General features: G+C 43.0%; 1 protein-coding gene across 1 annotated transcript in view; it reads left to right on the top strand.

Moving 5' to 3' along the window:
* OVCH1 (ovochymase 1) overlaps positions 1-27,058 on the top strand; it is a 51,037-nt gene that overhangs the window by 13,572 nt on the left and 10,407 nt on the right. Inside the window, exons 8-26 of the mRNA XM_074949513.1 lie at positions 835-1,027; positions 2,740-2,866; positions 4,562-4,695; positions 5,615-5,755; positions 5,912-6,042; positions 7,394-7,487; positions 9,691-9,819; positions 10,295-10,366; positions 10,974-11,154; positions 11,696-11,768; positions 12,509-12,704; positions 13,565-13,722; positions 14,992-15,148; positions 16,750-16,854; positions 21,272-21,493; positions 23,738-23,863; positions 24,403-24,541; positions 25,302-25,441; positions 26,818-26,952. Coding sequence (XP_074805614.1) covers positions 835-1,027; positions 2,740-2,866; positions 4,562-4,695; positions 5,615-5,755; positions 5,912-6,042; positions 7,394-7,487; positions 9,691-9,819; positions 10,295-10,366; positions 10,974-11,154; positions 11,696-11,768; positions 12,509-12,704; positions 13,565-13,722; positions 14,992-15,148; positions 16,750-16,854; positions 21,272-21,493; positions 23,738-23,863; positions 24,403-24,541; positions 25,302-25,441; positions 26,818-26,952 — 2,653 coding nt within the window. The remainder of the gene's footprint in view (positions 1-834; positions 1,028-2,739; positions 2,867-4,561; positions 4,696-5,614; positions 5,756-5,911; positions 6,043-7,393; positions 7,488-9,690; positions 9,820-10,294; positions 10,367-10,973; positions 11,155-11,695; positions 11,769-12,508; positions 12,705-13,564; positions 13,723-14,991; positions 15,149-16,749; positions 16,855-21,271; positions 21,494-23,737; positions 23,864-24,402; positions 24,542-25,301; positions 25,442-26,817; positions 26,953-27,058) is intronic.

Below are 27,058 nucleotides of genomic sequence, written 5' to 3'. Positions count from 1 at the left end.
AAGGAAAGGAATTGAATCTTGTCCACTACTACTTGTAAGTTGCTACTGAACTGAGGCCTTAAAAGGATCTTGAGGCTAATGAAGGCCTTGTCTATCCTAGTCTTTTGGGGGAAATTTCCCACTGTAGGAGTGCTGCTATAGACAAGGAACTGGTGTATTTAACCACCTTTTCATCTAGACCTGGCCTGAATGGGATCAGATGACATGGTGAATGATATGCCTGAGCCCTGCCTAAGCTCCTGTTGCTATTACTGGTGAAACTGCACAGATGGGCGCACAGTGGCAGCAGGCAGCCCAAGGGACGACAGGAGAGACAGCCTCAGGGGCACATGATACCACTGTGCTGGGAGGGAGGAGGCTGAAGTGAATCTTTTGCCTTCTCTTTAGGCTTTAAAAAAACATACCTTGACCATTTCTACTTGGTGTATTGGTTTCTTTTGTAGTCACCCCTCCTCCCCATACCTATCACAGCTGCGTCCATCAGAACACCAACCTTTCCCATGCTTTCTCTGGTAGAGGGGTGGGTCTACTGCCAGGAGACCAAGTGGTTCTTTTCTCCCCCTGCACTCCACACACAGTCCACTGTGCTGCTGTTGCGGGAGAGCCTGGTGTAGTCCGTTGGCTGAGGTACTGCTGCAATGCGGACGTTAACATCTTAGCGTGAAGGGGGGGAGAAACGGTTAACAGACGTATAGTGATGCTGAAACTTTCTGTCGATCTTCCAAAGAGCTGCAACTTCTACTCTGAGAGGAGAAACACTGAATCTGTATCATCGCATTTGAACAAATATCTGCTCTTTTTCCCTTTCTCCTCCCCCAAACCGTGCTGGGCAAGGGTGATTCTGGAGGTCCCCTCGTGTGTAGAAGAGCCAGTGGCATCTGGACTCTGGCCGGTGTCACATCATGGGGAGTTGGCTGTGCAAGAGGCTGGGATGTCCTTGAGAAAAGCATCAACAAAAGGGGTTCCCCCGGCATCTTTTCCAGTGTAGCTGAACTGATGGACTTCATCACACAGAACATTATCCCCGGTGGGTACATTTACCAGCAATTTTCTCTTTTCCTGCTTGTTTATCATGAGGCTCTAAAGATAAATGCCATAAGCTCCGCGGTTAGGCTCTAGAGTGTTGCCATCAAGGTGCGCACACAATGTGAAGTACTTCTCATTTTAGAGCAGGAAGTGGGGAAATAAAGGTTAAACCACCTCTCTTGAACAGCATCTGTATCTGGGCCCCTCTGCCGTAATGCTTTGAGGACAGCTTTGATCAACATGCCCCACTAAATGGAATGTTGAGGGCCAATCCAGCTAGCATTTCCAGGTGCATGTGGTTTTATTGATTTGATTTTTTTTTTTTTGAGACTCACTTCTCTGGCCTAGAAAATGTGTCCAGTTCTTATAAAATACATTTTCTAATCCTGGTCAACCGGGGAATCTGTAAATTGCTATTGTAGAATCCCTGAAATGGTCCACACTATTGATTTGGAGCAAATATGGCTTTAAACACGCGCGCGCACACAGAGCAGATCTGTGGAATAAGCTTGCCATTTTTTTTAGTTGATTATCAGAACTACACTTTTAAAGCTATAAACAGATCTATGAATTCCCTATAGCCTGATCAGACACTTCCATACACTTATCACTGCAGTTCAAATAGAACCTATTGAATAGAGGGCATTGTTTTTGTCACAGCAGTTATGACCTACATTTCATCTGTGCTATTACTTATTTGCCACAAATCTTGTCGGAGCTGATATCCTCATAAAGGGAAGAACTAGTCTGCAACCATACAGTGCCTCTTACTCTGGAATAATAAATATTAAGTAGAACCAGAATAAAAAACGTTCGCATGAACCCTGCAAAGCAGAACTTGGAAGATTCTTGCAACTCAAACGACGAGCACAGTTGGAGAATGAGCAGAGTTAAGCCGTAACCCATAGAAATAGTATTGATAAAATAGTGCATTTAGAGCCTCAGCTGGAGTAAATCTGTGTAGCTCTACTGACTTTGATTCACACTTGCAAAGGACTTTGGCTCATTTGTAAGCAGAACTCTAGGGGCAGGCCTACACTTAAAAGGCTGCACTAATGCAGCTGCGCCGCTGTAGGACTTAAGATGTTCCTATGCGTCTCCCGTCAGTGTAATTGATCCACCTCCCCAAGAGGCAGTAGCTACGTTGATGGGAGAAGCTCTCCGCTGATATAGCGTTGTGTACACCAGGGATTGAATCGGTATAACAACGTCACTAAGAGCAGGTCTACACTACAGCCAGGATCGACACTGAGATCGATCCACCCGTGGTCAATTTAACGGGTCTAGTGAAGACCCACCAAATAGACAGCAGATCGCTCTCCAGTCGACCCCGTACTCTACCTCCAATGAGAAAAGTAAGGTAAGTCGACGGCCCCCTGCAGTAACTCAACCTAAGATATGTCAACTCCAGCTACGTTATTGACATAGCTGGAGTTGCATAGCGTGGGTTGACTTATCACAGTAGTGTAGACAAAGCCTCAGGGGTGTGGATTTTTCACACCCCTGAACGACATAGTTACACTGATATTAGTCTCTAGTATTGACCTGGCCTCAGAAGAATTGTGGTTACCACTTGAGACCCATCTGAGTTTTTCTCAAGCACTCAAGGTGTGAAGTGGCATTAATTGAATGGTTGCATGAACTGTAGACCTGCCTCTCCCAAACAATGCCAGTGTCAGAATTGTATTTTACCCATTGCTCTTCTCTTTCTAGCTGCACAGCCAGATCGCCTTCCCCCGCACTTTCCTGAAGGATGCAGCTCCCATGGAATGCTGGTCTTTGGAGAAAGTGGCCGCATTCAGTATCCCCAACCCAGTGAGAGTAACTACCTAGATAACAGGTATTCACTGTATGTCATCAAAAACACTTGCCCTTCTGTGAAGGGTCACTTTTCATAGGGTGCTTTGTTCGTGTTGGTAAGGCCAGAAGGGATGACTCTCTCCTCTGACCGCATGCATCACTCTAGCTATAGGACTTCAGCCTGCAAGTACATGAATTCTTACTCCTGACTGAGTCAGTGAACACAATCAAGTCAATAGTTTGTGGCTGAAATTGTGGGTATGTGTCAACCTTAAAAAATTAGTATCTAGAGTTAAACATCTCTGTAGTGATGTTTGCTTGTCTGGGATTGGTACTGGGCAACAATACTTACCCAGAAATAGCATGTTAGAATGAGAAACACGACTTTTGTTAGTCTAGTTCTTACAGGAACTGCACTCATAAAATTGACGCACTTGGATTGAGCCCATGAATTAGCTTAACATTAAAATTCTTAAACTGTTCTAGTGTCAGGTTCTGCAACCATTGAAGTCTTTAGGACTTGCAGTGGGAACAGATCTATCCCTTAATGTCTTCTGGAGATGTGCCGAAAGAAACCGCCAGATGAGATGAGCCTATTGCAGATCCTACTGGCCTGGCCTAACAAAGAGATGCCATTTTGTCTCTACTACTGGTGCCTGTGTGCCTATCCACACTAGGATAAAAGGTGGTTTTGTTTTAAAAATGTGTGAACTCCAGTATATACCTGGCAAGTTGTTCTTTAACATGTTAGTGGGTTGAATAATGTGCTGAAAAATAACTAGTTCTGTATACTCTAAAGTTTTGAGTTGTTTGCTAACAGATATTAAAGGGTCATGTTTTGTCATAATGTGGATATGCCCTATAGGTCCTTGTATACATTTTAGCTGTGCACTGTGGAGGCTGTGCATAGACTGGGCCAAATTCAGTGCCAGAATAACTATTGACTTGATTTGCATTTATCCTGGGCATGAATTTAGCCCAGTGAGCCCAGTCACTAGTTGGGGAATGTGAATGGTTAAGATCTCAGTAACACTGGCCATAAGCTGGTAGATGCTTTTGCATGTGTGAGAATTTTACTGGCTTCCTCTCTTGCTATGAATTGCCTGGGGACACAATCCATTTGGCAGCATAGCACAGATCCAAAGTCTGAGCGCAAAGGAGAGAACTGACACTTCTTTCTTGCAGTGAAGCACTTTGTGTTGCGCTAACCACTATTAAAAACCCACCATATGTTTCTTCTTACTTCTTAGCTGGAGCTGGTGATATCCTAGCCTGAGCTGATCTGGCTATGACTGTGAGATGATGGATATAGGGTTGTAAATGTGCACGCGCACACCTGGTTTAATCCATGCATTCTACATGGAGATGGGGGAAGGAATATTGCCAACCCTCGGAATTTCCCTACGTTAGCGTTGTGGAAACACACACCAGGAGTGAACTGGAGGGCTTTAAGAACACTTAATGCTGAGGGCAGACCAAGTTAAAGTGGGTGACTGGGTGATGATGCAGGGCAGAGTGAAGGAGGAAGGTGATAGTTCTGGGAAGAAGCATAAACTACTTTGCTTTATGACAATGTGCTCTGTCCTTGGTGTCTTTTAAACTCCCTCTTGCACTCCAGCATGCCGAACCCCCTGTCACCGCCCCTTGGAGCTGCTTGGGAAGGAAGGGTGCAGTCACATGAATTTCACTCTTGCTGTGATTCTGTTGTCTAACTTAATTGTTTCTTTGTTTTGAGCCTATGCGTGTGGAATATAATTGTGCCAGAAGACAAGATTATATTAATACAGTTCACCAGGTTAGACATAGAGAGCCAGATCACGTGTGACCATGACTACGTGTCCTTGTATTCGGACAAAAGAGAGCTAATTGGTACGTGGAATGCCTTAATCTCTCCTTTTCAATACTTGGCATGGCAGGCAATCAGCAATCTGAAACGTGAACATTGATGATGTTAGAGCCCTTTTATGTCTTATTACAAATAAGGAACCTTTCACTGTCATTTGCGCTGGCACTGAAGCTGTCAAAGCAAAGCTAAGTAAGGGAGGTAGGGGGAAGATAGATATTCATGTCCATTCTGACTGCTAGTGCGTGACTATATAGTCTGAAAACTGTCTGTGTAAAGTCTTTCTCCACTGTGTTTTTCAAGCCCTATTTCTGCCTTGTTTTTTAGACAAGTTTTTACTCCTACTAGCCCCATGTAGCTGAACTGTCATCTAATTGGCCTCATAGCAACAAAACTGCCAGCCAGTTTCTGATGCTGGAATCCTTATTGGAGGATGGTCAATGACAATGGTACAAAGCAGAACATGCGAGATAAAGACATAGGCAGAATTATCTGAAAAATCTTGTTGACTCAAACTTTTGACTTATATAGCACAATAAATATGTCTGTTGCTTTAGGGATAAATAATGACAAAGTACTTTTCCCTTACAGTCTAAATTTATTATCCATTCTTGAAACTGAATTGCTAAAGAATAAATATTTCATGCAAATCTTCGCTCCTTCTATACTCTGAACAGTACTAGTGGCTATGTGCCCTTACTATCCCACCATGAAACCTTGAGCTGAATTGCCTGTGTGGTGGTTTTGGATGCAGTTCCGTCTCCAAACATTTTACCTTATAGGTAACTGAAACTGATGCTGGAATAGTCATCTCAGAGTCTTCCCTGGAATACATGACTTTCCAATATTGTATACAGTTTAGTGAATCTGAAAAAGTAAGCTGCCTGACAAAGTGTGTGGGTGTGTATGCGCTACCACCCTAAAGGTCTAACCTTTTCCCTGTAGGTAAAATCTGTGGGGATGTGTTACCAGCCCCGCTGCTGATAGACTCTAACCGAGCAATGGTTACTCTCGTTTCTGATGGAAGCAACAACGGCAGTGGCTTTGAATTCACCTTCACAGCTATACATAAGGAATCGGAAGCAGGTGACTTCAGACATATCATTTGTACATACTTCTCTGCCACCCAAGCCCCTTTAAAACCAAAGAAACCATCTCTGGTACACATGGTGGTGGTAGGTGTTTGTGTGTGTTTTTTTTTTTATTCGCTATTAAATCTGACTTCTTAACCCAATGTGATAGGTTCTGGTTGTGGAAGTGTTGCAGTGCTGGTGGAAGAGGGAAAGATTGATACTGCTAATTACCCTGGCTCGTATCCCAGTAACGTGAAGTGCCATTGGTTCATTGAAGCCCCGGTAGAGAATGTCATAAAGGTAATCATAGAAGATTAGGGTTGGAAGAGACCCGGGAGGTCATCTAGTCCAACCCCCTGCTCAAAGCAGGACCACCCCAACCATCTCCCCAGTGAAAGAAGATGCTGCTCTTAAACCTCTGCAATTGACTGCTCAGGGAAGCAATTCAATAAAGTCCTGCTGGAAACATCTACAATGCACAAGCCTGTAAGACCTAAGGTTTTCAGCTTAGGCGTCTCACAGGGTATGTTTTAACCAATTCAGATGGTGTGTATAGCCCTGTATGAACTGGCATACTGAGCTGCTGTAGATGCTTGAAGCTGGTTGGTACCAGCCCTTCCAATTAATGTAACTGCATCTTGGGAAAGACAATGCAAGGTTTCAGTAGGGCTGGGGGGGGAACCTGACAACCTGCCCTTCTTGCTCTCTTTCTAGTCCCCTTCCTCCATTAGAGTGTTAAACATGCAGACATGGTACTGAGTTAAGCAAGCAGTAGCTAGGACCAACACATGGGATGACTGTTTCTACTGGGGGTGCTGGAAGTGACCTTTTTGCTGTTGCAGTTTGATGCCTACCCTTCCTCCCGTTGTCATTGCAATTGCACCGGCTAAAGTGAGGTTACCTGTTGGATTAACCTCACCCACAGATAAAAATAAAGCTACTGTATTGTACTGTCCAAGGCAACGTCTGTCCTCTGTAAAAGCAAAGAATCCATTAAACGTACGTCTGCTTAAATGCATGCGGGTTTGTTGCTCATGGGCAGTCCTCACACTAATGCTCATACAGTTCTGTAATCTGCTGTTTGTATTAAGACACTGAAAGTACTTTTCCTCTTTACACGCTCGAGGTTTTTATACAGGTGACGCTATTGCTGCTGCTGAGTGTTTCAGAATCCCAACGGCAGCCAACCGTAGTTTGGATTTTTAAAGGGTCGTTGTGATAATGTGAGAGTTTTAAAGAGAAAATGTAAGCTTTGATTTAAAAACTTCAAAAAAAGACCATTTCTATTTAAACCCATCTCTGTGGTTCAGCCTTCGCAAACTCTTCAGCTTTTTGCTGATTACGGAAAGCAACACTGGCCAGAAAGGGACAAGCTTAGTTCCACTGCATGATGGGTCAGTTCCACTACAAGAGGTGCTCAAAGTAAACTTTGATAGATTTAGAGTCCATGTATCATTTGACCTTCTTTTAGGGTGCACTAGGAACAGGGTTAAGGCTCTTTAGCTGTTACTCAAATCTTGGTAATGACTCAGACTCAGAGTTAATTTTAGAGTTAACATTTTGCTTACAAAGAGGGTAAAAAAAAAAAAGAGGCCCCAGTTATTAACTCTTCTCTTCTCCTCCCCCTCTCCCCCCCGTCTTCTCTTTCCAGCTGGAGTTTGAAGACTTTGCTGTTGAATTCAGCGCGGGCTGTATCTATGATGCAGTTGTCATTTACAGTGACACGGAAGATGAGCACCAGCTAGGTAGCCGTGAATTAGTTCAATCTCACATGTAGAATCCATTACAGAAAAGAAGACTTAAATAGCTTGCTGCAAAAAAAAATACAAGCTACATTAGTGACGCTTCAGTGGTAGAATTAAACCACTTTAGTCAGAAAATGCAAAATGAAGGTTCCTACAACAGCCTTAACTCTGCCTCCTTGCACATCTCAGTACAGCAGGGTGTTCCAGTGCCATAGTGGTTCCCAAACCCTTGGAGTTCTTGCTGGGGGACTGCAGAGATCTGACTGGTCATGTTGGGCTTAATCCTGCCGGGTGCTGAGCACTGTGCTCCTGATCCAGCAAAGCACTGAAGTATGTGCTCCCATGCTCTGTGGGATGGGGACCGAGTGCTTGGCACCTTGCAGTCCATGGTGCTGGTTCTCCACTTTGTTTCCAGCTGCTTTGTTGCATTCAAAGAAGGTAAAAATTAAAGCTGGTCAGGGAGACTCTCACAGAACTGTAGTCTGCTGGACTATGCAGGTCCGTCAAAATTGAAACACTTCATGAAACCTGACCAGTTTTGCTGGACTTTGTTTCATAACAAAATCGGGGGGGGGGGGGGGAAGGGGAGGTGAATCTACTAATGTCAAAACGAAACATTTTGTTTACAAACATCTTTGTTTAGAATCTTTATATGATATAAAATTCAAAAAGTCTCTCAATCAAAATAATACCTACCTTATCTTTCAGGGTGAAATGTGAGGGGATATACTTTTTATTGAACCAACTTCTCTTGGTGAAAGAGACGCTTTCAAATTACAGAGCTCTTCAGCTGGAAAGCGTCTCTTTTTTTTACCAACAGAAGTTGGTCCAATAAAAGATACTACCTCGCCCACCTTGGTCCCAGGATAGCAGAGAGCACAGCTGTAACAATATTGCGAACAACATTTCACTCTTAAATTTGCAGTTTGGAATATTCCCTTGAGAATTTTGAAATTTGGGGGTTTTGTTCCAAGTAGAAATGAAGCCAGACTTCAAAATCTCAATCCTTTGTGACATGGAACGGCTCTCCTCCACACAGCGTGAGTTAAAACATAATTCATGGAGTCACATTTCCATTTTGAAGAAGAAAAATAACTCTGTACTCAAAGTGGGAGATGCTTATTACAAAATTTCAGGACAATTTTTAGACAGACTTGTATCTGACTCCAGGGGGAGGAGGGGAAACTAGTACAATGGGAGGAATGAGAGGCAAGAAATTCTGAATTATGATCCTGGCTTTGCCACTTGGCCTTGGGCAAGCCACTTCTCTTCTGTTTGTCCATCTGCAACCTGATGGTCATCGTACTTCACATGTCTTTAATGTGAGGTGTAAGGCTTTTTTAAAATATTAGCACTAGAGTGGACCAGAAAACCACAAAAAAATTGTGAAGTCTTGGAAATGTTTTAATTCTGAATCAGGACAAAGTCACAGATTCAAATAAATTTTATGGGAGCTAAATTCTATTTTTTTTTAAAAAGTCCCATTGGGGAGAACCAAAACAGAACTTTTTAGCCTTTTCCACGGACTCCCAGACTCCTCATACAGTGATCCTGGAAGCTCAAAGAGCTTTTATTTAGATTTTCTTGAGGAAAATCCTAAGTTCCCAGCAAAATTTTTGGGGGCTTGTTTGTTTTCAAAATCCCCATTTTCTGTTGGAATATCATTCTGGTGGAAAATTTCTAAGCAGCTCTAATTAACAGCTGGGCACTAGGGAGACTGGGTGCTTTATATAGGCACAGAGAGAGAAAGGGAGCTGCTGGTTCTACTCCAGGTCCTCAAAATGGTGGCTGACGTGTGTTTGCAGGTTTAAGAAGCATTGAGTGCCCATCATATACAGATGGCAAATGCAGGTCTTTTAAGAGGCTCTCTTGGTGGGAGGCACTTATGCAGCTAACTTGTTTTGTTAGTTTAGTTCCCATAGTGGGAAAATTAGGAGGTTGTCTCATTCCCGAGTATATAGTAGCTTAATTTGGGCCTCTACTTCCTTCTCCTTGGATACCTTTCGACTGGACCTGGCAAACGTCTTTGTTTCAGATTTAAAAAAAAAAATCCCCCCACAAAATGGCTTTTTGAGCCAAGTGAAAATTACAAGTCCCTGTTTGGTTTTTCCTCCTGTGGACATAGTTTAGCAAAGCTGGAAGTGAGTTTAAAGTGATATTCTGAATTTTAAAAGCATGGGGGTTTCCTCACTTTTTCTTACAGCCAATCTGTGTGGGTTCTCAATCCCCAGCCCAATTCTGAGCCCTGGCAATGAAATGTTAATACATTTTGAAAGTGATGGGGAGAACAATTTCAGAGGATTTAAGGCCAGATTCACCTTTGTTCCTTCAGGTTGGTGGAAAGACCTTTGTTATGTTTTCTGAACTCTTGGTCTTATTTTTGAAATAATCCCCTTTCGCTATCCTGGGGCAGTTAAAGATGGAACAGTTTCTACTGGCAGAATTCCGTTCTTTCAACAATGGAAAGGAATCAGAATTCCCACACTGGGAACACCGATAGGACACTGACACTTTTGTTACCTGAAACTCGCAGACTCTGGCATTCTGAACTACTTCTAGAAGCATCCCATCCAGAGACTACTGTCCTATTACAGCAGTGGGTGTGGGAACATGGGGTAACAGTCCCCTGACTAACTGCAGTTGCTTCACTCTCTTATATGCCAGCTGCTAACATTGAAGGATCTGGCCTTCACTTGTAGGAGTTCCTTCTACAGGGTTGGGGCTTTGGGGGGGGGGAGGAGGAGGAAGAATTGGGGCCATGACTGGTGTCTTGGGAGTAAAATAGATTCCATTTATTCTGTCTTCAGCAGAAGAAGCTGAATCAGTAGTTGCAGAACCAATTGTTCTACAGACGGCCACTCCAAAGAACATCCCTTTAGGTAAGCTGGTAAAAAATTCATTGTAATGGGCTGTGTCAATAGTTCTTCCTGACTTATAATCAGAGGATCCTTAGGAAATAGACTTCAGTGGTGTAGGTGCACATGGGATCTAGGATTTCAGGGTATGGGGATGTAAGGTATACACAGTAAGGAGGTATAAAGCATATTCAGAGTGAAGAAATGGGGAGAAATGCCCACTTATCTTTCAGGGGTTGTGCCCATCCGGTGCCACATTATCCATCTAGTTTAATCCTTTCTAACCTTGATTTGGTGAAGAAAACTTGAAATTGATCCATGTATTTATAGGATGGGAGAAAGATACTAACATCTACGTCTGGGCCTTATTTGGTCTTTGAGGTATAATATGGAACCTCTGTCCATAATTCAAGTTCTCAGCCGCCTACATCAAGCTTGCATTTCTTCTGCTCAAAATAAGTGACCACACCCAGCTGCTATCCCTACAAAGGGTGCCTGCTGTACTGCATCTCTTTGGTGTGTCTGTGCTTTATAGCCTTAGTTGCAAAGGAAACAAATGTGATAGATGCAAAGGAAGAGACAGTCTTGGAAGTCAGTGTTGCTCACTAGCTTTCTGGCTGTTGTGTTGCAGATGTCTGTGGCTTTCCCCCGTTTAGTCCCCAGTGGCTGTCCGGACGTGTTGTTGGGGGAGAAGAAGCATGTCCCCATTGCTGGCCTTGGCAGGCAGGCTTGCAATTCTTAGGTGACCATCAGTGTGGCAGTGTCGTCATCAGTCCAACATGGGTACTCACAGCAGCCCACTGTATACAGTCGTGAGTAAACCTGTCTGGCAAAGGCTTCCCTGTGCTTCTATGTGCACAGATATTCTTTTTGGGACAGTGGTATGTCCCCTCCTCTAGGATAGAGAAACAATGCTGAAAAGTACCCACACTCCCACTTATTTCAGAGTAGCAGCTGTGTTAGTCTATATTCGCAAAAAGAAAAGGAGTACACTGTAGCTCACAAAAGCTTATGCTCAAATTGGTTAGTCTCTAAGGTGCCACTAGTACTCCTGTTCTTTTTACTCCCACTTATAAAACTCTCCTTTGCTTGATTCCAAGGCTGTATTTTAGCCTTTGAAAAATGTTGGCTCAGTGGGAGAGAGGGGGTTCACATGGAATTATACCTGGTGTATTTCAGCAACTTCCACTTGTAGAAGACTTTGTCATGGCAAAACTCTGACTCGTCAGTCCGGGGGCTAGGTGACTAATTAAACTGGTACTGAAGACCAAGCAAAAGATGCTCAGTATGCTGAATAAGGCATACGTAAGGCTGGTTATGCACAGATTCAGTGCATTTATTTCTATTTTACAGAACAAACAGACCACTGCATTGGACTGTCATCGTGGGAGACCATGATAGAACCCTGAAGGAGTCAACAGAACAGGTAGAGACTAAACAAAACAATCTAAAATGTGGATTTTGTTGATTCCTCTTCCCTGCTTCTTTGTAATAGATCCATGTGCATTAGTTAAAACACGGTGCTAACAAATAAGATGAAATAACCAAAGAAAGGTGGGTATCTTGGGTGACCAAAGGGGAAGAAGAGCATTTGAAACAAAATAGTCTGTGGACTTGCATGGCAAACCTAATCCTTGATGATATCTTTTAAGGCTTTCTCTTGTTAATATCTTTTTAAAAAAGTCTAGTAGATGGCAAAACACAAGCCGTGGTGCTTTCAGCATCTTGCTGTCTTAGTGTTGGGCAATACAGCTTCCTACAGAACACTTGTTGACCAGTGCCTTTCTATGCATTAAGTTGAGTCAAGGGGGCAAAAGCATAGGGGTAGTGCATGTTGGCCTTCTGCAAAAACTCATCAGGCTAGATTAGCAAAATGAAATAGAATCCTCACTGCTAAATTCAGGGGATTTTAATACAATCTCTTCCATTTGTGGCCAATCTGTAACCAAGAGTTGGGGGATATACGGCGCTGACCTCAAGAGTCCTGAATCTTCCCCGTTCTAATCTGTTTGACTCTTCTCTAGACTGACACCAATTTGTGTCTCTTCCAAAATGTACTTTAAACCCACCTCCATTTTAAGGTCCATTTTCAGTTGTATCTTCCTTGGTCCAGCCTCTTTGAGCTCATCATTTTGCTTTATTAATGTTTGTTCCTGTTTGGTACAGGTGAGAAGGGTGAAAACTATTGTGGTGCACCCTGACTTTGATACAGTGAGCTATGACTCAGATATTGCCCTGATCCAACTGGATGTCCCTCTGGAGTTTAACACTGTTGTGAGGCCAGTATGTTTGCCCAACAGCACGCAACCGTTATCTTCCTCTGTTCTGTGCACCATGACTGGCTGGGGGAGCACCCGAGAAGGTATGTAGTATGTTCTTCTCTAAATGGGCAAAAAAGATGGAAGCGTCTGGAGATTCTACCTCTGTCCTGCATCTCTTAGCATCATTGTAGGGTGTGCTGAGCACTATGATGAGTGGGGAGCAGATGGCAGGATCCACAGTTCTTCCTACGCACAGGTGATTTTAGCATTTAAGAGCTTTCTGCTATCACTGTGCAAAGAGATGTATTTCTTACATATTGCTTATGGGCTGGCTGGCTTGCAGCTGTCTAGCTATAATTAGAATCGTGTCCAGGACTGCAGGCCTAGCAGTTGCTCTTAATTAAAGCTCCAATGCTTTTGCTTCTATGTTCTGGGCCCTACTTTCTGATTTGTAGGGAGTGAGAAGCCTCTCAAACTATCAAAGGGTTAAAATGATCAGGGCACTGAGGAGAGGCTCATGAACGAGGTACGTTCCTTCGGAGACAGACTTGGGGTAGGCTGGGGAGACATTAGCTAAAACCTTGGCTTTTTCCAGCAGGAGCTGTGTTTGAGTCAGTTTGCTGAACAAAGCCAAATTGAGCATCTACTACGGCTCTGAAATGGCTGTACTGGACTGTTGGCAAAGGGGATCTCCACAGTCTGACATAGTGTGTACAGGCACCCGCCTGTATTATTACATAACCAGAAGGTTCAGATAACCTGGAGGAAAGTCCAGTTTCCATACTCAGCTGTCTGGTTGGATCCAAATTGTAGCTATTAGCAAGGGGACATGGGGAAACGTGTTTTTAGCCGACTTCATTCTGTTTGTTTCCGTCTCCAGTTTTGCATTTTCAGCAGATTCTTTAACCCTGCAAATAACTTACAATGTGATAAATGTTCCTCTGCAAACTTCTCTCCACAGCAGATGGAAGCCTCGCTAGTCGACTGCAGCAGACACAAGTACCCATACTTGAGAGTGAAGTCTGTGAGAAAAATTACTATTTTAATCACCCTGGAGGGATCACAGCTAGGATGCTTTGTGCTGGTTTTGCTTCCTCTGGAGGGCAGGATTCCTGCCAGGTGAGTCGCTACTAAATGCAAGTACCATTGAAGATGAGTCTTGGTGATTGTTTTCTGCTGTATTTTAATGTGGTAGAATGTGTTGGGAAAACTCTGGTAGAGCAAATCCTACCAACAAGGCAGCTGCCCCTGATAACTAACTGTCTACAGCAGGAATGGGCAATGCACAGAGCATCAAAAGAACAATCAACACAATTAGCCCAAACTAGAACTGAATTCAAAACATGGAGCTGGAGAAGCTTAGTGGCAAAAACAACCATTGGTGTATTTGGGCTTTCAGCTGTAACTGTGATTGGGCCTGAGTAACTCTGGGTGAGGGGATGTTCTTCCTTTTACGTTTCTTGACTCCTAACCAGTGAATAGGTGGCAAAGCCAGGTTAGAATATTGGGTCACGCTTTTTATATTAGTGATATGAGAGAGTAATGTTTAATAATTGTTCTAGAGTCCAGCCGGTCAATAGGCTGCTTATAACAGTCTATAACACCTACTGATGTGCTTCTCTCTAATACAAAATATTCATGCCCGTAACACATTTCATTTCTATTTACCTTTATTAATCCTTGATAAACTAGTAGCTGAAGGCCTGTTCTGTTGCATGGATATGGCAATTGAGCCAAGTAGTATACTATCTGTGCAGTCTCCCTCACACAACCAATGAAATTGATGCATGCAAATTAGCTGTGTAGTAAGGGTGGTGATTGGTTATCTATAGCACAGTGGTCTAGGAGTCCTGGCAGGGAATAGATACATGTCTTACAGTAGCTGACACTGCACAGGTGTCATTTGTCAAGTCAGAATGGCTGAGAACTTAAAAAAATAGACAGTAACGGACTGCAAAACCTGGTGGTGGTTGAACCTAGTGGTACTCTAAACAAAAAGAGCTACAGCCATTGTTGCTGTTTACATCAGTTCACCCTGATTCTACAGGTGTGCTACGTTTCAGAGTGACAAGCTTGGAATCTTATACAGATTATAAATGGAATCTTTATATAAAATGTGACTGAATTTAGTACCTCCTGATTCTGAACCCTATGTTCAGTCTTCCAGATCACTTTGCCTTACTAACAATCTGATTTATTGAATTAGCCATCCTAGTCCATGACTAAGAAACCAGGAGCATGAGCTGGGCATACTCAGTACTCATATTCAAACTTTTCCTCTTAGCTATGGTCTGTGACTGCTGTTAGCTTCTGTGGCTAAGAGTGTAGAAGACGAATGTAGGACGTTTCTACTAATATTCTAAAGTCCCTCTGTTTGTGTGCTTTCAGGGTGATTCTGGTGGCCCGTTGGTTTGCCATCATGAAAAAGAGCCATTTATTCTTTATGGCATCATCAGCTGGGGTGTTGGTTGTGCCAGGCCAAAGAAACCAGGAGTTTATACAAGGGTGAGGGTCTTCCTGGACTGGATCAAATCCACAATAAGAGGTAAATATCCTTCTTTTCTCTAAGCAGTGTGTCCTAAAGGAAGAGCTTTCTGGAAGTATTCAAAGTATTTTGTGGACAGCAGATGGAAAAATACCATTATTTTTCATGAGATATGTGGAAAAAAATACACAAGTCTTTTTTTGTTTGAAATTTCCTGTAACCTTTTCCACCCCCACATTCCTCCCTGGAAACTGGAAAAATTTTGGTTTTTAAAAAGTGGTGGGGTTTCTTTGTTTTTGGTTTTTTTGGGGGGGGTTCATATTTTTGTTTGTGTTTTTTTGCTAATTTTTTTTGCTGGTTCTAAATCAAATAAAGTGGCTGTAGGGGTGGAAAAAAACATTTTTTCATCCAAAAACAAAATCTGTCAGCCCAATTTTAGAGACTCAGAACTTCTGGGATAATCTGAAATGAAGTACAATGCACCAGTACGCACCAAACTCAAGACAAGTGCATTTTGAACACTTCAGAGTATGTGCTATGCAAAGAGTAATCAATAACACAGCTCGCTAGAGTGTGACTATAAAATACAGTATGTGCCTCTTAAAAGGAAGTGGACCATGTTCTTTACTGTGCAAGGAACACTTAAAGGTGAAGGGAAGAATGTTTGTTTTTTTTAATGCAGTGTGTGTATGGTCTCCTACTTGGTATCCTCACAAACCGCCATGCCTATGAAATTGGGATGTTTTCCTAACTGAAGTAGAGCAAACCACTTATTTCTTCCCCACAGCAATTTCACTACTGATGTGGCTGCCACACATCCCAAGGGATATTCCGAATTATCCATCCTGTATCTTGTCAGTCTAGTTCAGGAGGATGCAAAACAAAAACCTACTCTGGTGATCAAAAAAATCCTTTTGATATTGTAGCTATGTGTGACTCAGCATAATGCTTTTATATATAGATATATTTAAAAAAAATTGTATACCAGCAGAACTGCAGTGATGGCAAATACAGCTCTGTTCCACATCCTGACTTTTGGCATAAGGGGTTAAAACTATTCAGTTGTTGGCCTGCTTAGAGCAGTCATCAGCCAGTGCCTTCTCATAGAATAAGCATGATTTTTACACCTGCTGTTAACTCAAATGAGGAGGAAGAAACAAATTTCAGCCTTTTTACAGTGGTCACTACTAATTCAGGATTGTTAAGTGTGGTCCATGAGGGTAGCTGTCTCCAATCAGCTCCCCCAGATGAACTGGAAGGTGGTTGGAGGTCTCTTTCATATTGGAAGATCTAGTATCGATGGTTGTTGGGCATTAGCTTTCTATAGTTTGCTTTTTCATGAGTTTACCCTAAGATAACCAGTCTCAGGAAGAGAAGTGCACAGATCTTCACCTGTAAATCAGTTTCTGTGGTGGAGGTTTTACTATCGCTTGCTTATGTTCACTTTTGCCTCTATAGATCGTTTCATTTGAAAGGTTTAGCATTCCATTATCACTTCATGAGCAAGGCTGTGGTCAATCTGACTCTTGGTGGGATGTCTTAATCCTGTGTGTGGGTACTGTCTGGTTTCCCACAAAGCTGTCTCTCTACAGATTACACATAGCCCAGGACATCTTTATTAAACTGTCCTAGTAATAGGCATGTTGTACCTCTCTCTACAGAGATTGAACCAAATGCGCTTCAGGTAAGTAAGAATGGACATGAAACCTTAACACAGACACCAATGAAACGGCCTACAAAGCTAACAGGAGCTGCTTACAGACAAGGTAAAAACTCTCCTGCAGCTATGTTCAGTTAATAGTGCTGCTTGTCTGTCTCTTGCATACCCTTGTATCCTGTGGAAAGTGGTGGACCAAGATTCAGCTTGGTAGTACAGTACAGGGTGTCAAGCTAGGCAACTGTTGCCAAAGTGTATAAAGGCCAAAAACTTTGTAATTACAGTGGATTTCTTGCAAATGCCTATTGACGAGATCATAGGGTTAGATACAAATAATCCTCTTTTAACCCCCAGACTAGTGCAGACAAGCTAAGAGACTCTGTCGTTGTAGGAGTCTAAACTGGGGGCAACAAACAAAATTACTTGTTTTCTTTTGAATTCCATCAACCATAAGCTATTTTCCTCAGTGACTTTTTTTCCCCTTTTTTAAAACAAACACAAACCTTCTTGCTGTTTTCCTTACATTGCCCCACTCTAGAATTTTAAGCCATTTGATATCAGCCGCCATGTTCTCGTGCCCTTCCAGCCCCATACTACTAGCATAACTGCCAATCGGAAAACAATTTCCATCCTCCTTTTAATATTGCTTGGACTGTTTGGCCAAGGGATTCAATATATTTTGAAAGTTGGCTATAGAATAAATTCTCCATTTTCTTCTTTCCTAAGAATTTGGCCCCTAACTAGTAGGTTTTCTCACAGGATTATGACTTGCTTGACTTAAAATACTAATTAACCCTCATCCTTGTAAGTTAGGTAAATGTCAGAATACCAGTTTGTGAAAAAGGGCAAACTAGGGAGTAACCAACCCTGTTTGGGCCAAGAGCAGGGACTGAACCTACTCCTTTCGGAGCTAAAGGCACGGAATGCAGCCACTTGAGTTGAAGGACCAAGTCCCCTACATGAAAGCGGTAGCAGACTTTCAAAACTCTTAGATGGACCAGCCTCTACTATAATGACCAGTTTCTAATGTAGGTTACCTACTTTCTTTAATGGAACTTACTCATTACTGTAGGTGATCTTAAAAGTAAGTGACAGCACTGGGACTAACACTTTGCATTCCTGGGTCAGCAAGGATTTCAGAAAGGCCCATCGTAGTTAAGATTTTTGGCTCCAAACACAGTTCCGTTTATCCATGGTGCTAAGAGGCATTTTGCACCATCTGCTTTCAGAATGCTCTATTGAATAAACCTTGGACAGCTTTCTTTGAGAGAGAGGGAACACAATCAGAGTGCATGATTTTAAAGCCCCACCTCTCAGGGCTCTGTACTCTGAGGAGGAGACACAGGGAATGCTTGGCTTTATTTTTTTGGAGGGGATGGGGTGGATGAGAGCAGACCCAAGTACATCCAGAGAAGAAGGATCCTTTTGTGGTTAAGGCACTGGACTAAATCAGAAGAACTGGATTCAGTTCCTGCCTCTGCCCCAGATGTCCTGTGTGATCTTGGGCAATTCACTGAATCCTTTGTACCTCAATTCACCATCTGTAAAAGGTGTACTATTTCCTGTCTGCCACCTTTTGTCAGTCTTGTCTATTTAGACTGCAAGCTGTGCAGGGCAGAAACAGTCTCTTGCTGTGCTTATGTACAGCACCTTGCATAACTGGGTCCCAATTTTGGCTGGGGCTTAGAGGCTACTGTAATACAAATATGATGATGATAAACAATTTTGGCCCTTGACTCAAGTGTGTGGCAGGTGGGAGAGGTTAACACACACAAAAAGCTTCTCTACCACAGATGAGCAGACAGCATTGAAGGAAAAGAATGGTGAAAACATGGAGAAAAAGCAAAAGAACCCTTAAAAAACCAAGACGCTATCTTTGGCAAGGTCCCAAGTGCTATTGCTCACTGTTTTAAAAATCCAGCCTGTTCAGGAGTTACTACCACCAGCTCGCTCGCACTGTTACCAGAGAACACAGGCAAGCAATATGTGCCTCTAAGCCATGGTAACTGGCTAGGGTCACCAGATAGAAAGTGCAAAAAATTGGGACATCTGGTCATCCTACAACTGGCACTCATGCTGATAGTTTTAGTAGAGGTCAGGGATTTGAATGGCCATAGAGACTGAAATATCCCTACAGAATGGTGCCTCCAGGACAGTGTGGGGGCTATGATAGATGTGTATAAAATCATGACTAGTGTGGAGAAAGTAAATAAGGAAGTGTTATGAGAAGGAGTAAACAACAAGAACTGGGGGTCACCAAATGAAATTAATAGGCAGCAGGCTTAAAACAAACAAAAGGAAGTATTTCTTCACACAACGCACAGTCAACCTGTGGAACTCCTTGCCAGAGGATGTTGTGAAGGCCAAGACTATAACAGGGTTCAAAAAAGAACTAGATAAGTTCATGGAGGCTATGTCCATCAATGCCCATTAGCCAGGATGGGCAGGGATGGTGTCCCTAGCCTCTGTTTGCCAGAAGCTATGAATGGGCAACAGGATAGATCACTTGATGATTACCTGTTCTGTTCATTCCCTCTAGGGCACCTGGCATTGGCCACTGTCGGAAGACAGGATACTGGGCTAGATGGACCTGTATTCTGATCCATTATGGCCATTCTTATGTTGTGGGTGGGGATGCTCACACAGTTGCTAGCAATGCAGTACCTCTTTTTCATACAGAGAGCATCAGTTACCAGCATAGCGACCTCAGCATTGGAGTCATTTAATTTGCTTAGATGTAGAATAGAGATGGGGTACATGCTACTTTCTTCGGGTTCCTAGCCTAACCACCCAGCCTTCTACGCTGTGAACTGCAAACTTTTTCCCATAGTCAGCATTCCATGCTCATGTGTAATGTCTGGGGCGAGGGGTGGTGAGGTCAATGCTAGCATTAGCAGGGATTTCACAAGCTTCAGTGGTGGAGGAAATAACAAAGTACTAACGCTATTACATAGAGATTATGGCTTTTAAAAGATACTGCTGTGGGATGCAAAAAGCCCTATTGTATACAGGATTAAAGGGGGACACAGCTCTGACTGGCAGTTTTTTGTTTACAACACTCACACAGATGCTTCAAAATATTTCCCTATTGATTTGGTCTCTTTCCACTTGAGAAATGCTGCATTTGATTCCCCTTTGTGTGAATGGAGCACAAGCCACCACAGCTCTGTTCTTCTTGTGCCCTTATCTGTGTGCTTTATAAGCAGGGAAAGCGTTCTTTGCTTTCCCAGAAAACATCCACTAACTTGCTGAGCCTGTTGCCTATGGCTGGACAGGTTGGTAAGAGACCAGTGTCAGACAAAGAATAAATCATCACACTGGAAAATTGTCCAGATCAATGAATATGTGAAGGCTTGAGCTGGATAGCTTTGTTAGGTTTCTCCCCATTGTATACCCAGTTCACTCTGGGACTGTCCTGAGTCATTGGCTGTTTGGATGAGCTGTCAGGCCAGATTTGCTAACTCTTTTTTGGTCTCCCCTCTTAAAGGCCTGGCAAGCTGGGCACACAGTCACTTTGGGGATGTTGCCCATCTTGATTCCAGTAGCTGGATTGCTGGGGCTTTCTGCAAAGCACTGTGCTTGCCTTTTAGCATTGAAAACTCATCCTCTGACTGTACCAGAGTGTTTCACTTCTATCATTCCAGGCACTAGAGACCTCGGGAATGCTTAAATACTAAATTATGGGGACTGTACAATATCAGGGAGAAGCAAAAATTAGCCCTCGGTTACACCTGTGCATTTCAACTGGCTTCAAAGGACTGCATGTTTGTAACTGAGGGCAAAATGTCTTTGTCTTACTAGAGAGACATTTAGTGCCCTGGGTCTCAGTGATGACTAGAAGACTGAAGCAGTAACATGCAGTACTAACAAGCTATTTCCCATTGGCAATATTGTCCTCTTAGCCCTGGTCTACACTAGGACTTTAGGTCAAATTTAGCAGCGTTAAATCAATGTAAACCTGCACTCGTCCACACAATGAAGCCCTTTTTTTCGACTTAAAGGGCTCTTAAAATCGATTTCCTCACTCCACTCCTGACAAGTGGATTAGCGCTTAAATCGGCCTTGCCGGGTTGAATTTGGGGTACTGTGGACACAATTCGACAGTATTGGCCTCCCGGAGGCCATCCCAGAGTGCTCCATTGTGACCGCTTTGGACAGCACTCTCAACTCAGATGCACTGGCCAGGTAGACGGGAAAAGAACTGCGAACTTTTGAATTTTCATTTCCGGAGACTGCAGGAACTGTGGGATAGCTACCCACAGTGCAACACTCCGGAAGTCGACGCTTGCCTCGGTACTGTGGAAGCACTCCGCCGACTTAATGCACTTAGAGCATTTTCTGTGGGGGGACACACACTCGAATATATAAACAATTTCTAAAAAATCGACTTCTATAAATTTGACCTAATTTCGTAGTGTAGACATACCTTTAGGATCTCTGATCTAAGACCTAACTAATAGGAGTTGTAGAGCGGCAAAAACTCTTTCCCAATGCTTCTGTGACCAGCATATGCTCTTTCTGTGCAGAATGTCCATTGGAAGTGGAGTTAACAGAGCCCAGAGGTTTCTTCTCATCCCCTTGCTCATCAGGCTACATGGGAAGCTTCAATTGCTCTTGGGTGCTCAGAATGTCCCCCAGAGGCATGGCAAAGCTCACAGTAAAGCATCTGTCAATACCAGCCTCCCGGAACTGCCAAGTGGAGCTCCTAGGGATATATGAAGAGGGCCAAAGAGGAAGAAAAGTAGTAGGTAATCAATCATCTAGCTGAAGCTTTTCTCCTCTGGATGTTGAATCTTTTTTAAAACTGGCCAGTGTCCACAGAGTGACTGTGCTATACTGCAGGCTGAATTTACTTTCAGCTAAATTTTAAGGCCCTATTCTCTGCTGAGTGTATGTTTGACTTAGTTCTGTTGAGGTCAATGCATCAGTTTAAAGCAGCAGAGAGTCGGGCCCTTAATAGAGTTGTACGAATGGCAAGGGAGGGTGTGTGGAAATCATGGTGTAGTATTAGGATAGATTAGACTTTCTGGCCTAAGTCCGTGTTTCTTGACTTTTTTCCAGGTGATGTACCCCTTACCTGAAGTAAAAATGTTTTACAACCCCCCTTACAGTTCACTTTTGTAAAAAATGTATGAATGATAATGATAGGGTTATATACTTATCATGGGTTCTGATTTTAGTTTTTAACCAAAAGAACACCCCGATCTAAAAATAACACCCCCCCCAGTGATTTCATTATTCAACCAACGTGGGAAATGGCTACTTGTGTCTAAAGGTTTGTCTATACAGCAGGAGAGTGGGGTGGGGGGAGAGAACCTTTTGAAGTGATAATCAAGGTGGGCCATTTCCAGCACATTTCCAGGAGTTAACAAATCAGCAGCACTGCTATGGGTACCCGCATAGCCCCACAGTATGCCAACATTTTTATGGCTGACTTAGAACAACGCTTCCTCAGCTCTTGTACCCTAATGCCCTTACTCTACTTGCGCTATATTGATGACATCTTCATCATCTGGACCCATGGAAAAGAAGCTCTTGAGGAATTCCACCATGATTTCAACAATTTTCATCCCACCATCAACCTCAGCCTGGTCCTGTCCACACAAGAGATCCACTTCCTGGACACTACGGTGCTAATAAGCGATGGTCACATAAACACCACCCTATACCGGAAACCAACTGACCGCTATTCCTACCTACATGCCTCCAGCTTTCATCCAGACCACACCACACGATCCATTGTCTACAGCCAAGCTCTACGATACAACCGCATTTGCTCCAACCCCTCAGACAGAGACAAACACCTACAAGATCTCTATCAAGCATTCTTACAACTACAATACCCACCTGCTGAAGTGAAGAAACAGACTGACAGAGCCAGAAGAGTACCCAGAAGTCACCTACTACAGGACAGGCCCAACAAAGAAAATAACAGAACGCCACTAGCCATCACCTTCAGCCCCCAACTAAAACCTCTCCAACACATCAAGGATCTACAACCTATCCTAAAGGATGACCCATCACTCTCACAGATCTTGGGAGACAGGCCAGTCCTTGCTTACAGACAGCCCCCCAACCTGAAGCAAATACTCACCAGCAACCACACGCCACACAACAGAACCACTAACCCAGGAACCTATCCTTGCAACAAAGCCCGTTGCCAACTGTGTCCACATATCTATTCAGGGGACACCATCATAGGGCCTAATCACATCTGCCACACTATCAGAGGCTCGTTCACCTGCACATCTACCAATGTGATATATGCCATGTGCCAGCAATGCCCCTCTGCCATGTACATTGGTCAAACTGGACAGTCTCTATGTAAAAGAATAAATGGACACAAATCAGATGTCAAGAATTATAACATTCAAAAACCAGTCGGAGAACACTTCAGTCTCTTTGGTCACTCGATTACAGACCTAAAAAGTGGCAATTCTTCAACAAAAAAACTTTAAAACCAGACTCCAACGAGAGACTGCTGAATTGGAATTAATTTGCAAACTGGACACAATTTAACTTAGGCTTGAATAGAGACTGGGAGTGGATGGGTCATTACACAAAGTAAAACTATTTCCCCATGTTTATCCCCCCGCCCCCCGGTTCCTCAGACGTTCTTGTCAACTGCTGGAAATGGCCCACCTTGATATCACTACAAAAGGCTTCCCCCCCGCCCCCACTCTCCTGCTGGTAATAGCTCACCTTAAGTGATCAGTCTCGTTACAGTGTGCATGGTAACACCCATTGTTTCATGTTCTCTATCTATATAAATCTCCCCACTGTATTTTTCACTGAATGCATCCAATGAAGTGAGCTGTAGCTCACGAAAGCTTATGCTCAAATTTGTTAGCCTCTAAGGTGCCACAAGTACTCCTTTTCTTTTTGTATTTATTTTTGTAACTATTTATGCAACTAAAAGTTGCACTTAAAGGATTTTTCTCCAGAGCAGTTTCTAATATTTCTCCTTTTGCTTGGGTTTGTTTATGTGCTAGCTGAACTATGTGGTATCCTGCAGTCACCTATGACCTTTCTGAGTCCTGGCCCTGTGGTGAAAGTGGTGTTCCATTCTCTGACCCTTGCTGCCTTTGGCATTGAGTACATGGTCTTCAGAGTCCAAGGTATGGTAAGGTGACACACGCACTGCTCGATAGAGAGATGGCTGGTAGAGAGTGAGCTGAACCATTTGACCTCCACTTCAAACTAACCTATAAAATTTCAGGACTCTGCTTGCTTCCAGAAGGCAGTGGGGTGGATATAGAAGAGGGGACTCTCTTCTGGGGGAACCAAGTGAGCTCTTATTGAGCACCAAAATAGAGCTCTTTTATTTTACTGAGTCCTACATGAGAAATTAGAAAAACACAATGTAGAAAGCTGGAATGACCCTAAAATTGGCTTTGATATTTCTTTTTACAGAGAACATAAATAACAAGCAGAAATGTCTTGAATAATGGAAAATAATCACTATTGGTATCAAATTAGTTGGCTGTCCAACTGTGTTTTTGTTTTCCAGACTAATTTTAAAATGAGGCATTTTAATTTTCAGCTTTCTTTAGAGGGACTTTAATCTTCTAGGGGCAGTCATGTGGTATTGTCTGGGCCATTGGTGGAAGTGTATTTAAAAGACAGGCGCAAATTGAATCCCAAAGTTTCTTTTTAGGGCCAAAGATTGGAAAGGCAGTGAAACACCCCAAGGATGTGGACCAAGAATTGTTACGCTGTAGGGATGTCATTCTCACAGACCTGGAAGGATTGATCCAGTCACCAGGATATCCCCATGGCTATCCTAACACCACCAGGTGAGAGTGAACTTGTTTAATCCCGTTTCTTGGAACTCTTAAATTAGGTTCTACAAAACTGTGGATGATCTGGGATGAATGAATAAGACTTCTTCCATATCTAACTTCTGTGTTTCATTACACATCTTTTGAAAAACTGAACAGGTTCCACAATTGCCTTCTGTGGCTCCTATCTGCCTCTCACATGAAGGCATGGTGATCAGAAGGGCTAGTGCTGCTACACCCTTTTTAACAATTAGTGGCCATATCTGGCATCGTTCTGGTGAAACCATTCATCATGTCAGATGAAATGCTGAAAGGGACTCTCCCTCCCCCCTCCTCTGGCATAGAATAACTCTGGCAAGGTGGTAAAAAGGGAAGTCCTAGCCCTTTCTTCCCCCAGCTTTTCCCGCTAGGAGGGAGCGGTGAGTAGGGGTGGTTGCTCAGTGAAGTGTTAAGCAGCGAGGAAGCCTCGCTGGCATTGGTCCATCTTGTTTCTGAATCAGTGTCATAATTTTATGTCCACTTTCATCAACTGGTTGATAGAAATTATGAATAATAAAATAAACTATACCAGAAATGGATTCAAACCAACATCCCACCCTGGATTAGAATCTCCACTTTGTCTGGGATTTGTTTTTGTTTTTTAAAACAGACTCAAATTCTTTCCTTGTTCCTTCCACCCCATTTTAGTAACAATCCCTTGGAAATGTGAGCCAGTTGTAGGGTGCATGTGATTGGGTGTTAATGAGTGTTTTTGAATTTGTTCTTGGCCCTGCAGCTGCCACTGGCGAATTGTAGCCCCGTTAAAATCCATCATTCGGCTTGATTTCCTGGCCTTCTGGACTGAAAAGACTCTGTCTGATTGCCATGGACAACTGATGGTGTATGAAGGATTTGGGCCAAGCAAGGAGTTAATAGGTGAGAGATTTGCTTGTGATGCTGCTGAGAGTGGAAGAGGGGAAACTCTTCCAGTTTTCTTAGCAGACTATTGGGCAATTTGCCACATGAAAAGAGGAATTCCAACTTTGTTTCTGTTAATACTGACTTTAGGGGAGTGTCTTCTACTAATTCATCATCATTTCCATTTCTAGGAACGACTTCTGTAGCTCTGTTGTAGAGATGGGATTGGTTGATTGTTTCACTGTTCACGATAAATTTGCCTTAGAGGCAGGTGTCAGTCACCAAATTGTTGGCCATTCAGTATCTTGGGAACAAATGCACACTCGCATGTGGAGTGCTTCCTATGATGCGTCTCTCAACAATGCTATGCATGACAGTAAAAGTGACAGTTGAACTGGAAATAAATTGCAGCAGATACTATTGTGCAGCTCTCAAGGAATTTCTACTAATTTATACATTGTCTCAAACAGTTCTAGCCTTCAGGGCCCTGAAGTGGCTCATTCTCCAATGAACGTGATGCCCTGTGATCAATCCATTGGTCTCCACGTAAAAATGCATCTTATATGGAAGTTATTTTGTTTAACAGTTTTCAAAGAGACTGTTCCCTCCCTTGTGTGTAACCCTAACAGTCCAAACATTTAAATGGAAGAGTAACTAAAAATCTCATTAGCGCCATAGCATGACCGGTGTGTAAGATTATAGGATCGGTTAATTTTCAGCCATCAGAGATGTCTGTCTAAAAGCACTATCTTCCCCAACCCAACCACTACACTCTAAAGCTTTTAATGGTTACAGCAGGTGTGTTTTTACCTCTTTGGTTTTGGTTTGTTTTAGTCAAAGAGCACTTTCTCTCTTTTTTTTTTTTTTTTTTTTTTTTTGTTTACAAGAAGCGTGTACAATAACATTTGGAATTCTGCTCTATTTTTTAGCACTACACTACAAACATAGGTCGGTGTAACTACGTCACTCAGGAGTGTAGATTTTCCATACCCCCTGAATGACATAAGTTATACCAACCTAACCCCCAGCGTAACAGCACTATGTCGATGGGAGGGCTTCTCCCATCAATATAGCTACCACTTCTTGGGGAGGCGGAGTACCTATGTCAACAGGAGGAGGTTTCCTGTCGGCATAGGTAGTGTCTCCACTAAAGCTGCACCCATGCAGCTGCAGCTCTGTAAGTGTAAACAAGCCCCTCAGCCTGTTAATCAGAGTAGAATGAACTCAAGGTGGCTCAACAGGCTGTTTCATTTCTCACTGATACATGAGGTATTTATAAAGGTATAGTTTAAGGCTTCATTTTTCTGAGGTGCGGTATAACCGGTCTGGGTGAAATACAATAGCCTCGCATTGTGCCGTTCATGGTTACCAATTGGAATCCTCCTACCTGGCAGGTAACTTCTGTGGGGAAATTTCACTCTATCCTTTAAAGTCGTCTGGTCCAGTGGTGATGCTGACCTTCGCATCCAGTGCTGAAGTGGCTACAGAAGGGTTTGTTCTGACCTACTCTTTCCATGATCTACAACCTGGTAAGTTGGTTGCAGATTTGGTTTTGAGTGAAGGAGTGGGAGCGGAGTATAAAAGAAGGTTATGCAAAATGTAAGAGAAAAATACATAGCAGGAGAGTCTCATGAC

This window comes from Natator depressus, chromosome 1 (assembly GCF_965152275.1).
Source record: "Natator depressus isolate rNatDep1 chromosome 1, rNatDep2.hap1, whole genome shotgun sequence".
Lineage (NCBI taxonomy): Eukaryota > Metazoa > Chordata > Testudines > Cheloniidae > Natator > Natator depressus.
This window is presented reverse-complemented; position numbering and strand designations above follow the sequence as displayed.